The following is a 12,634-nucleotide window of genomic DNA, read 5'->3' on the forward strand; positions in this document are numbered from 1 at the left end:
TTTCTTTAAATTATTATATACAAACCCGATTCCAAAAAAGTTGGGACACTGTACAAATTGTGAATAAAAAAGGAATGCAATAATTTACAAATCTCATAAACTTATATTTTATTCACAATAGAATATAGATAACATATCAAATGTTGAAAGTGAGACATTTTGAAATGCCATGCCAAATATTGGCTCATTTTGGATTTCATGAGAGCTACACATTCCAAAAAAGTTGGGACAGTAGCAATAAGAGGCCGGAAAAGTTAAAAATAGCTAGAAAAATAGCTAGATGTGGCAAACCTGCGATATGCCACAGTGGCCTGTTTCCTCAGCTGCAGGTGTGTGTTCAGGTATCCGAGCATGATGAAGGCGTCAGGGTCGGTTTGAATCCTCTCTGGTATAAAAAAAAGAGACAATACACTGAGCTTCATTACCTCTCTCCATCTTCAAATAATGTGTCACTGTCACATGGATCATTTCCTAAATATTTAGGGAGAAACACATTTTTAAAAGTGTCTAGCCATTCCACCTGCATTGCTGGTGAAATCATTCAATACATCAGGGGTCTTAAACTGTTTTCAGGCTAAAGGGCTGAGAGATGGAGCAGGGTCCTGTACATGCATACAGTGCCATATTAATGCATTTACATTTACTTTATGATGGTTACACATTATAAATTACTTTTTAGTTTTACTTAAAACATTTTAACATGAGAGAGACAAACAATCTCTATTTTAGATTAGGTACTGTATTTTCTTTTGGCAAAAATTGGTTTGTGATCAGACAACAAATGACAGACCCTTAAATAACCTCGTAATATTTTAATACAGTATGATGTTTTTGTGTTCTCATACCAGTGTACTTGCTCAGAGCCACCTGGGCAGCAGAGACGGCGTTCATCTGGACTATGTTGTAGAGGTAGAGCTCTGAGTCTCTGTTGCTCCTGTCCAGCAGCGTGGAGCAAACCCAGTACGCGTAACCCTTCACTCCCTCAGTCTAACATCAAACACACATGTTACTGCAAGAAAAACATACAGTAATAGTCTGAACCTAAAAATAAACTATACACTTCAAAAGTTTGGGGTCAACTTTTTTTTAAAGTAACGTGTCCTTCTATTCAGCAAGGATGCATTAAATTCATTAAAAGTGAGAGTAAAGACATTTATAACCTTATTTAAAAAGTCAATTTCAAATAAATGCTTTTCTTTTGAACTTTCTATTCAAAGAATCCTGAAAAAAAGAGAAAAAAAAAAAAAAAAAAAAAATCACAGTTTCCACAAAAACATTAAGCAGAGAAATGTTTCTCATATTAGAATGATTCCTCAAGGAACATGTGACACTGAAGACTGGGGTAATGGTGCTGAAAATACAGCTTTGCCATCACAGGAATAAATTACTTTTTAAAATATATTAAAATAGAAAACAGGTACTTTAAATTGTAATAATATTTTATGCATATTATGTATATTTGATCAAATAGATGCAGTCTTGGTGAGCATAAGAGACTTCTTTCAAATACATAAAAAAAAAAAAAAAAAAAAAAAAACAATGAACCCCAAACTTTTGAATGGTAGTGTGAGTTTAGAAATAACTAGACATACATGAGTGCTCAGTTCTGTGGTGTGTCTGAAAAGGTCCATGGTGTCATAACTGCCAACGGTCTCAGCAATAAGGGCCTGTATGATGAGAAAGAAGTTAGATGTCTTGTGTGTAGTAGTGCGGACTAAAGATATGAACTCTAGGTCTAATCTGAAGTGTACCTGTCCGATCCAGCAGTTCACATAGAGGGGCTCTAGAGACTGAGCAATCTTGAAAGCTTCATGAGAGAGCTAAAACAAATAACGTAGAAATCAGCATGGCTCTCTAATACAAATAAAGTCAAGCTAAAAAAAAAAAAAATAATAATAATAATAAAAAAAAAAAAAACACATTACCTCTATATTTCCCTTCTTCAGATACAAAGCACCAAGGTTAGTCCATGCAACCACATTCTAAAAAATAACCGAAACATACATTACTTGCATCAACACAAATGTTTAATAATAAGGAACCAGTTTACTTTTCTTGCATTACTTACATTTGACTCAGCTTTTACTGATTTGATGAAACTGTGTTGTGCAAGTGCAAAGTTTTCTATTCCTAAAATATAAAAGCAGAATATAATATTAACACAAGAAACACAAAACAGTTATGGAATACAGACTAATGTAATTATGCACATCACGTGTATCTACCCTTTGCCATGGCGACGACACCGAGGGCGTTCCAGTATGTGTGATTAGCACTGTCCAGCATGATCGCCTTCTTCACACACTGCCAAAAGAGATCCAAACCAAAAGAGCCTGTTAAAACAAATCTTCATCTAAGCATTATGAACAACTGATCTCAGGTCAGGTCACGTACCTGCAAGGCTTTCTCCAGCAGAGGCTGGGGATCCTCCTCAGGAAACAGGCAGCTGAGCAGTCTGGATTGGTGGTAATAGTTCAGGCCGAGGTCACACCACAGACTGGGGGCCTCCGGCATCAGTTTCAAAGCATGACCAAAGCACCTGATAAAATATAGATTCATTACAGAATAATAATAATTTATTTGTATTCATTTGTTGTCTTGTTTGTTTATCCATCCATCATAATTTTCTACTAATCTGTCTGTCTGTCTGTCATAATTTTCTACTAATCTCTATCTATCTATCTATCTATCTATCTATCTATCTATCTATCTATCTATCTATCTATCTATCTATCTATCTATCTATCTATCTATCTATCTATCTATCTATCTATCTATCTATCTATCTATCTTTTCAATGGGGAGACCCCCAGTCTTCTTTTCACCATTTAGTTCAATATGTTTCTGTATCAATTCAACTAATCATAAGCAGACATTTTTGGATAGATTTATGTAGACCACCCCAAAATATGGTTTATACATTAATATAATTTAAACATTCAACAACATATAAGTAACTGAAATAAGGCTGTTTTATTTGATCGAAAATACAATAAAAACAGTAATATTATGAAATGTTATTAAAGGATTAGTTCACTTTCAAATTAAAATTTCCTGATAATTTACTCATCCCCATGTCATCCAAGATGTTCATGTCTTTCTTTCTTCAGTCGAAAAGAAATTAAGGTTTTTGATGAAAACATTCCAGGATTTTTCTCCTTATAGTGGACTTCAATGGCCTCCAAACAGATGAAGGTCAAAATTACAGTTTCAGTGCAGCTTCAAAGTGTTCTACATGATCCCAGATGAGGAATAAGGGTCTTATCTAGAGAAACCATCACTCATTTTCTAAAAAGAAAGAAAGAAAGAAAGAAATTATATAAGTTTTGACAATAAATGCTCATCTTGAACTAGCTCTCTTCTTCTTCTCTATTAGAATTCCAGCAGTGTAGACACTGCTAAGTGTATTACTGCCCTCCACAGGTCAAAGTTTGAAATAAATTGTTATATACTTACACTAGCATATTGTATATGACAATTTAGTTCAAACTTTGACCTGTGGAGGGCAGTAATACACTTAGCAGTGTCTACACTTCTGGAATTCAAATAGAGAAGAAGAGAGCTAGTTCAAGATGAGCATTTATGGTTAAAATGTATAAAAGTTAAAATTTATTTTAGAAAATGAGCGATGGTTTCTCTAGATAAGACCCTTATTTCTCGTCTGGGATCACTGTAAACTGTAATTTTGACCTTCAACCATTTGGGCTCCATTGAAGTCCACTATAAAGAGAATAATCCTGGAATGTTTTCATCAAAAACCTTAATTTCTTTTCGGGGTGAGTAAATTATCAGGAAATTTTAATTAGAAAGTGAACTAATCCTTTAACATTTAAAATAAATGTTAATATATATTTAATTTATTTTAAAATGTAATGTATTCCTGTGATAAATTTTTTCAGGATCCTTTGATAAATAGAAAGTTCAAAAGAAGAGTATTTATTTAAAATTGAAATCTTTCGTAACATTATAAAATTATTTACTGTGACTTTTGTCTAATTTAATGCATCCTTGCAGAATAAAATGCCTGTATTACTGTAAAAAACTCTTACTGACCCCAAAATTTAGAAAGCTAGTATGTTAGTATGTTGTGTGAATAATAAAAAAGTTGTTAAGTTAGTAAATTAATACATAGCCAGGATGTTGAACATTTATTTTCTAAAGATGAGCCCCAAAAGACACATTATGATAGACTTTTATACAGCAAGTGTGATGTATTTTCATGTAATTGTGTCTCTCTTACCTTTCTCCTACAGTGAGGAGCTGTCTCTGGCTCAGTGTATGGCTCTGATTGGGTGGATCCATTCCACATAGAGCTCCAGGAACCAGCACTTTGACTCGGTTCGTGGACACAGCTCTGCAAGTGGTGCAGGCATCACCAAGTAACTTCCATAGACATGACAGGTCTGGTCTTTGCTTTACAGCACTGAGAACAATGAAACAAAGAGAGAAATTACATCAATACCAACTCAATGACACCCATCAAACTCACCTGACATGGTTAGACACAACTTTAAAGAATGAGGTACAAAAATTCATGATAAACTTTACCTGAAGAGGTAATGGATGGCATTCTGTATCAAATCTACAGCTCTTCCATCAAGATAGTCATCCAGTGCACTTTTAGCCAAGGCTAACAAGCATTCACCCAGACCTGAGAATCGAAACACAGTAAAGATGCTTTATGGAGCACTACAGTTTTGAATACTGGATGAAATAGTTATTAACCTGAGAGATTAAAACATTAATGCAGAAATCACACAAACCTTTCAATGCCGGCACATATTCCTCCTGCTCTAAGATCTGCCTGTACTCTGAGGCAGCCTCTTTAAACCGCCCCAGGATCTGTTTGATGGCGGCCGTCTGATAGAGGCTGTAGATGGAGGTGGGCTGAAGTAGATGTGCTTTATCAAAGGCTTTCAGAGCAGCTGTGAAACTCCTGCGGTTCAGATAAGCCTCACCTAAACATTCCCAGCACACCCAGTCCTGAGGATCAGCCCTTAACGCCGCCTGCAGACTGAAACCACAGCAAAAACATGAGTAACTTTTCAAATGTTTGGTGTAAATTTGGTGCCATTTATATTTTACAGCCATATGGCTAGATTAAGGTGACAACGTGCAAAAAACAATATTTTTTTCTATTTATGGAGCTGTGGTGTACCAATTTTTTTCCCTTTTTGTTAATTTTTTTTTTTGTAGTTCAGCATCCTCAATGAGGTTTTTGCCTACTGGATGTGCACAGTTTTTGGGTGCATCTCAGTCTGTTCCCAAGTTCTGTAGTCAGGGTACTGATCAGGGAGTTGGCCATTTTAAAGCCTGTCTCAGTTGCAAAATCCTTCTAGTGGAATGTTCACTCTCTGAAAAATCCCATCGATGCTCACTATGCTCCCAATTACATCACATTTCTGAAGCATGAAACATAAAACACATAAGCCAACTCAATATAAATATAAATATAAATAAAAATAAATATAAATATATATATATATATATATATTATATATATATATATATATATATATATATATATATATATATATATATATATATATCACTAAATAGAACATTTGAAAAGACAAACCATTTTTATTATATGTCAGCATAAACACACATCGCTAGACAGGTAGTTAACTCACCTATTTTAACATTTAGAATTAATATTCAGCTTAAATGTTGTAAGAACAAATAACAATATATTCATATATATATATATATATATATATATATATATATATATATATATATATATATATATATATATATATATCACCTATTTTAACATTTAGAATTAATATTCAGCTTAAATGTTGTAAGAACAAATAACAATATATTCATATATATATATATATATATATATATATATATATATATATATATTCATATATTCATATATATATATATATATATATATATATATATATATATATATATATATATATATATATATATATATATATATATATATAACAATGTGTTTACAAAGCATAACAAATAATATCAGAAAGATACAGGTCATGCCTGTTGTTGATTAATACCAGCGATGACGTTCTACAACATTGTACGTTGACATTTTAAGATGTTGCCAGAAATTGAGTAATCACTGTTCCAATGTGTAGTGAGCCAGGGTCTTTACCAGTGCCTGGATTTGCTTACACAATATACCGATTCACAAGCTGGGGAGCAAGGGAGCTAAATGAGACACCCTTTGTCTAATTCTTAACTTCCACATTTAATATTTGGTGACCCTGAAGTGCACCTTGAAGACTTGGGGCTAAATTAACGTTGGGATTCTGGGAAATAAACTCTATAAAAATGTTTTGTATTATTAAACTAAAATAAGTAAAATACAAATTGCTTTATCGGTATTTGATTAATTACAATTGAAAACAATTATTAAAATGTACAGCAATAATATGAGTTTTTCTGAATTCCATTCCATTCCATTCAATTCCATTTCTACTTCCTGAAACTCAAATTCAAATTTTACTTTTGAATCCTGTTTGCTACCAAATTCCAGAATTGAATTGGAAATAAGCCACTCATTTCAATTGTAAATGGCACAAAAATTATGTAACACAGGCTTTCTATTAATAAGAATTTTAGAAAAGAAAAAAAAACCTGTTAATGACTTGATCTTTAAAATATCCGCTGATCACGCCATCCAGGGCCAGTTAAACAAATCCTATTACCACTTATGTCTTATAGTTGAAATGGATTCACTTACTCTGCAATGGCCTGTTGGTGCTGGCCAATCTTGAGGTGGTAGAGACCTCTCCTCATCCAGGCCCATTTAGCAGAGCCAGGAGTGGCTCTCTCTGTCACAGACTGCAGAACAGTCAGAGCTGAGTCCTAAATGGATAGAGCACATCACAAAGTTAATACATTACCCGGTCTTCTACAGCCTGTACACCGAGAAAAGTTAATTGCGACATTATGAAATTAGATTTTGGTGAGAAAAACTAAGTAGAGGAAAGCCTCAATTAATAAACTAGACTTGTTTACACTCACCATGTCTCCCTGCTCCATGCTGAGGTCTACAGTAGCCGCTCCAGCCTCTGCATCAGAGGAATCCAGCTCAAATGCTCTCTTATAGCAGCCTCTGGCTCTGCCCTGATCCTTTGCCACCTCTCTGTAGTAATGACCCAGGAAACGAAACACTGAACCAAGATACGGGTCCAGTTTAGCAGCCTAAAAACAACAGAAAACTATTCATTATGTAGTTTTATCCAAAGACAAAAGACTGGAGTCTATATAAAAAGATAAAGTGAGCCAGTTCTGATATTGGTGGCCTCACCTTGAGCAAGTGTGTATGGGCTTTGCTACGGTCCCTGCGTATTTCCTCTCCCATGTTCCAGTACAGGCGCCCCAGCAAGAAGTATAACTCCCCATCATCTGGGCTTCTGGATAAAGCCTCCAGAAAGCTGTGAGACAGAGAAAGAAAACAGGAGGATCAGTGTATGGTGTTTACAGCTATGTTGGTTTGTGATATTGCGTGTGTGTGTGTGTGTGTGTGTATGTAGGAGGGATTTCACACCTCTCCTCAGCTTGTTTGAGCTGTTCTTTAGCAACATGCGTCAGCCCCCTCAGAGTGAGACCCTCCACAGATCCTGGATGAGAGCTTAGCAGCTCAGCTGAAACCTTTAAGAATCATTTCAGCATGACAGATATTAAAATATTAGATGGTAAAGAAGCTATTCAGGAATTATGTTCCTGTTGAAAAATATTTCACCTGAAATGCTTCCTCAGTTTGGCCTTTTTGCAAGTGAGCTCTTCCCTTTAATGCTAAAAGCACTGGGTCATTTTTGGCATCTGAAATCTAAAAGGAGAAATTATCAACATTATATCAATCAAATAAATTATTAAATAAATATTAAAATACCTTAAAATCAAAATATATACTACAGTTCAAAAGTTTAAGAAATTAACACTTTTATTCAGCTGTTTGTAATGTTTTCTATTTCAAATATATGCCGTTTTGAACTTTTGAACTTTTGATTCATCAAAAAAATACTGAAAACAACTGTTTTCAACATTGATAACAAGAAATGTTTGACACTGAAGACTGGAGTAATGGCTGCTGAAAATTCAACTTTGCTCTCACATAAATAAATTACATTTTAAAACACATAAAAAATATAAAACAGCCATTTTAAATTGGGATAACATTCACAATATTACTGATTTTACTGTATTCTGATCAAATAAATAACTTTTGAACAGTAGTGTTTGTTTCTGTTGTAGGACTGGAGCACTGTATCGTCTTTGGTTTAAAACTTTACCTGTGCAAGCATCTGCAGAGCTTCATCAGCATCCTGGTCTCTTCCAGTCCTCACCAGGGCATCTAGTCTCAACCTCTGCAGCTTTTGAGTCCAATCATCAGAGTTCCCCACACTCGACTTCAGGCCTAAACACAAAAGAAAAACTCTGTTAGTTCACTCAGTTGATTAAAATAGTTGCCATGTTAGCTGTGTTTCATATGTGCAGTTATTTTTATGATAACCTTGGCTGGAAGATGTGGCACTGTCAGAGTATTTATGCATTTTTAGTTGAGCCAGAGCCAGATTATACCACCCGATGATGGACGAGCGCATCCCTTTCAGTCCTGCAGGAAAAACACAACAAAAGATTTAAAAATCCTGTTTGCTGAGAACTTAATTAATGTTGTATAGCTGAACATGAACATAAATCAAGAAGTTCTTAAAATGCACTATTAACGATCAAAATGTATTTAAAGGATTTGTTATAATGCATTTCTTACATTATAAGTAATTCACATCTCTCAATTCTTATTGGATTGAAAACCCAAACGTCAGTAAATTCTGTTTGATATTCATGAACTCACCCAGACCAATACTTTTGATGGCATCCTCATATTTTTTATCCTGACAAGCTTTAATACCAAGACCAAAGTGAGCGTGTGAGTTGTTAGGATCCAGTTCTGAGAGACGGTTGAAACAACAGACAGCTTCTTCATTGCAGTCACCTACCAGCATAATCAGAGACAAGAACATTTATCTGAAAGCGGTGTTCATTTTAAAATTTCAGACATGAGTTTCGTTTTCTTCAAACAGAGATTATTTTTGTACTTAAGTGTTTAAAAGTTTTGGGTAGGAATGAATGAATGTATATATATATATATATATATATATATATATATATATATAGGCACTGATTTTATTTTTCTAGGACTCCTGCAGGGGAAATAAACTGACCTGATTTGATGTAGTGCTCACTGAGGGCCTCTAGAGGGTAGGAGTGTGTTGGATAGCAGGACAGCGTAGCATCACAAACCTCTTTTAGCTTGGCCGCCTCATGAGGAAGCTATATGATACAGAATATGAAAAATTTGCTTTGTTTCAGTAATAATTATTATTGTGTATATTATTATAACTGTGGCATATACAGCTTGCCAACCTTAGAAAGACATTTAATGTAATCCTGTGAGAGGCTCCTGTGGGCTTCACTGGGCACATCTACTGTCATTTTCAAAGCTCTTTCAAATGCTGATATCAGCTGTTGAGGAAAGAAACACACTGTTGGCTTTGTAAAAATATATGTGTTGAGATTAACCTGGGGCACGTACAAAAAAGAGCACTTCAAAATTCTCAAAAAGCAGAATTTGAAAACTAAAGCAGGTGAATCGGACTGACGTGCTGCTGAGTCTCATTGTCCTGATCCTCAACAGTGTCCTGCAGGAGTCTGGTCATCTCCTTCCACAGCTCCAGCAGCTCTGAATCCTCCACCCCTTCCACTCCCTCCTTCATCTGGATTAACCTCCGCCACACTCTGGCCACCTGTGGGTGGAGTAACAAACATATGCAGATACAAACCTGAAGGTGATTTTAGAAATAATGTGTAGATTTGTGAAGGTAACAGACCAGTGCAGTTCTGTCCTCTTAAATCTTCTGTTGTAACATCAAGTCCTTTTAATCATATTAAGATCATACCTGTAAATAGTTCTTCTCCGACTGATAGACTTCCACCAACTTCTTGCTCACTTCGAAACATTTTGCTTTGTCTGAGCTGCAAATGCAGAAAAACAGACACAGATCAAGCAAACTGTTCAAACTGTATCATGTAGCATGGTACTCCTTTTTAATTGAGGCATGTTACAAAACTATATTTTATTTGGGTTAAAGGATTTATCACTTGATCTGAAACAAGATGCCCTGAAGTGGATTTTGGTATAATGTATGATGATGGTGTACAACACAATGACTTTTCTCAATGTTTGAAATATATTTTTGGAAAAGCCCACAAGTTAGCTAGTTAGAAACTTACTTATATATAAAAATAAAAAAAAATAAAAAAAGAAGAAGAAAGAAGAAATGGATTGTTTCTGAATTAAAATTCTCGAAGCACCAAATACGGCAATGACACCAAATGAACATCCAGGATCATGATGAAAGTAAGGCTCGCAGACCTGGCTTTTAGCGCGATCAACGCGGGTTCGAATCCACCTTTTGCCGAGCTCACATTTATTTTCAATAAAAACGAAAATAATGTTCTAAAAGTGGAAATAAACTGCGAACAAGTGTTTAAAAATATTAAAAGTGTTTATTGGGTAGGGTTTGGGGAAGGTGTAGGGAGGATTTTATTCTCCTAATAAGGTCACATGCATTTAATAATTTTCATACATATAATCATTTACACTCTATGATATTATTGCATCCTGTTAATGTACAAAAATACTGAGGTGCAAATAGTATCTGCCAATATTAATTTAAGTATAGATAGCATCTATACTTAATATTGGCAGATACTATTTGCACATAGTATCTAATTACTGTTTACTCCTATTGCAAAGAACTGATAATATTACATGGTGTAAATAGAATTTATTGCTATTTTCACCTAGTGTAAACAGCATATCGCTAACAAAATGCCGCTATTGTCACTTAGTGTAAATAGCATCTACAGCTATTTGTACTTAGTGAAAAAATAGCATCTGTTGTGCAAATAGCCGCTACCAATATATATTACTACTGTGATATTTAACCCATCCGTTATTGCTGTGGAAAAAAAAAGTGCTTTTGGGGTTCTTCATGATCTGTTGGAAGTACCTTATTGATGCTTTTTTCACTTTTAAATGTCATTTTAATGTTCGACGGTTGAAGTGTGGGTAGAATAATGTCATCTCATTTTACCCAGTTTAAAAAAATGTATTATTGCGTTCATAGAGCGAGCATTTTACTGACTGTTTACAGTTTAACGGAAGTTACATCCATAATTCGCGCAAGTGTCATGGAGCGTGGATAGACATTTCAGATCTTCAATTTCAACTTTTATTCTACTGCCCTGAAACAGAACCTGTCAATTCTCATATCCATGATAATAAATGTTTTGTGGACATTTCAACTAAAATGATTGGCATAATTATAATAACCAAAACATTTCACTGATTTTAATATTTTTATACATTTACTGTGAAGTCAAATTTAAAAAGGTTCCAAAACCTAAGAAACTCTGCTAAATTTCTTAAAATTAAAAATGCAAAAAGGTAAAATAAAAGGTCTTTGTACATGTTTAAAGCTATTATAATCTATCCGTTAAATTAGAATTAAATTTTTTTTTTCTGTTTAAAATCATCCTAGGAGAAAGAATACCACTCTACTTACGTTTCATACAGTGTAATAAGTCTCTGGTAAATCTTTGGCAGTTCAGCTTTGAAATCTGCTTGGTCACTTTTTTCGTACAGATTTGCTAAACCCTGTAAAAGAAATCCACATCTAGTAAATCTCTCATTGCTGGGTTAGCAGTGCACAATATAATTAAAGAGCAAATTAACGAACTGTGTCCATAGATAAACACTACATTTTTGGACCATTCATTAAAGTTGATAAACTACAACCCACCTGCCATGCCAGCAGTTGCTCTGGCTCCAGTTCAGAGGCCTTTCTGTAGGCGATCTGTGCCTGATCCGGCTGCTGCAGCTCTGTGGCTGCCACTCCAATGAACACCCAAGCATTATAGTTATTCTTCTCAAGCTTGAGAACAGCCTGGAGTGCAGAAATATGGTTTAACTTGAGAGTGAAATGCCTACCCATGCAAATACAGTCAATCAATACAAAAGTATGAGATGTTATTTACTGTATGCTGACAAGAGGAAGAAAACACTTACCTTACAATGTTTCAAAGCTTCTTTAAACTCTTTATTTTTAATGGCTTCTCTTGCATTTTTCAGCTCAGCTTTCACTTCTTTACTGGACATATTCTTAAATAATTTGACAGAGATAAATGTTAATAAAATATTAGCAGTAGTAAAGGATGTTTACAGTTATGTATGTTATGCTGCCTGATAACTTACTGACATTTAGACATGCTTATTTATTAAAGCGTGTAAAAATAACTAAACTATCATATTAGTACACTTATTTTCAAGGACAATTTTTATATTTCTAGAATGGTATTGTAAGAAATCCACGTACGCCTGAACTTGGTTAGTTTCCATTCAGCAAACAGTAAACGGCGCATGCGTGTCGTGATGTTTAACGCGACGTCATTATACCGCGACAAACATTGTTTTTATTTCACTACAATTTTAAAAATCGATTTATTCATGTCCATGAGTTATATTTATTTGATGTTTATAATATAAAACATCAGATATTATTAAAATATGTTTAATATTCCCAGA

At 34.4% G+C, this 12,634-nt stretch overlaps 1 protein-coding gene across 2 annotated transcripts in view; it reads right to left on the reverse strand.

Moving 5' to 3' along the window:
- The window catches only part of ttc37 (tetratricopeptide repeat domain 37), a 25,105-nt gene extending 12,579 nt beyond the window's left edge, over window positions 1–12,526 (reverse strand). Inside the window, exons 1-27 of one of the 2 annotated variants that reach the window (XM_048189179.1) lie at window positions 12,426–12,526; window positions 12,119–12,211; window positions 11,853–11,996; window positions 11,616–11,707; window positions 9,945–10,020; window positions 9,648–9,791; window positions 9,412–9,510; window positions 9,210–9,318; window positions 8,840–8,980; window positions 8,498–8,599; window positions 8,277–8,401; window positions 7,727–7,813; window positions 7,532–7,635; window positions 7,292–7,418; window positions 7,006–7,185; window positions 6,722–6,846; window positions 4,764–5,014; window positions 4,549–4,651; window positions 4,241–4,423; window positions 2,395–2,539; window positions 2,226–2,304; window positions 2,069–2,130; window positions 1,926–1,982; window positions 1,752–1,820; window positions 1,593–1,667; window positions 846–987; window positions 292–385 (exon numbers count right to left, since the gene is read on the reverse strand). In XM_048189179.1, coding sequence (XP_048045136.1) covers window positions 292–385; window positions 846–987; window positions 1,593–1,667; window positions 1,752–1,820; window positions 1,926–1,982; window positions 2,069–2,130; window positions 2,226–2,304; window positions 2,395–2,539; window positions 4,241–4,423; window positions 4,549–4,651; window positions 4,764–5,014; window positions 6,722–6,846; window positions 7,006–7,185; window positions 7,292–7,418; window positions 7,532–7,635; window positions 7,727–7,813; window positions 8,277–8,401; window positions 8,498–8,599; window positions 8,840–8,980; window positions 9,210–9,318; window positions 9,412–9,510; window positions 9,648–9,791; window positions 9,945–10,020; window positions 11,616–11,707; window positions 11,853–11,996; window positions 12,119–12,208 — 3,005 coding nt within the window. In that variant the 5' untranslated portion in view covers window positions 12,209–12,211; window positions 12,426–12,526. Of the gene's footprint in view, window positions 1–291; window positions 386–845; window positions 988–1,592; window positions 1,668–1,751; window positions 1,821–1,925; window positions 1,983–2,068; window positions 2,131–2,225; window positions 2,305–2,394; window positions 2,540–4,240; window positions 4,424–4,548; window positions 4,652–4,763; window positions 5,015–6,721; window positions 6,847–7,005; window positions 7,186–7,291; window positions 7,419–7,531; window positions 7,636–7,726; window positions 7,814–8,276; window positions 8,402–8,497; window positions 8,600–8,839; window positions 8,981–9,209; window positions 9,319–9,411; window positions 9,511–9,647; window positions 9,792–9,944; window positions 10,021–11,615; window positions 11,708–11,852; window positions 11,997–12,118; window positions 12,212–12,308 lie in introns of both variants that reach the window. The other variant, XM_048189180.1, reaches the window with a different exon arrangement.
- Between the last annotated feature and the right edge of the window lie 108 nt (window positions 12,527–12,634).

The sequence above is a fragment of the Megalobrama amblycephala genome, linkage group LG4 (assembly GCF_018812025.1).
Source record: "Megalobrama amblycephala isolate DHTTF-2021 linkage group LG4, ASM1881202v1, whole genome shotgun sequence".
NCBI lineage: Eukaryota > Metazoa > Chordata > Actinopteri > Cypriniformes > Xenocyprididae > Megalobrama > Megalobrama amblycephala.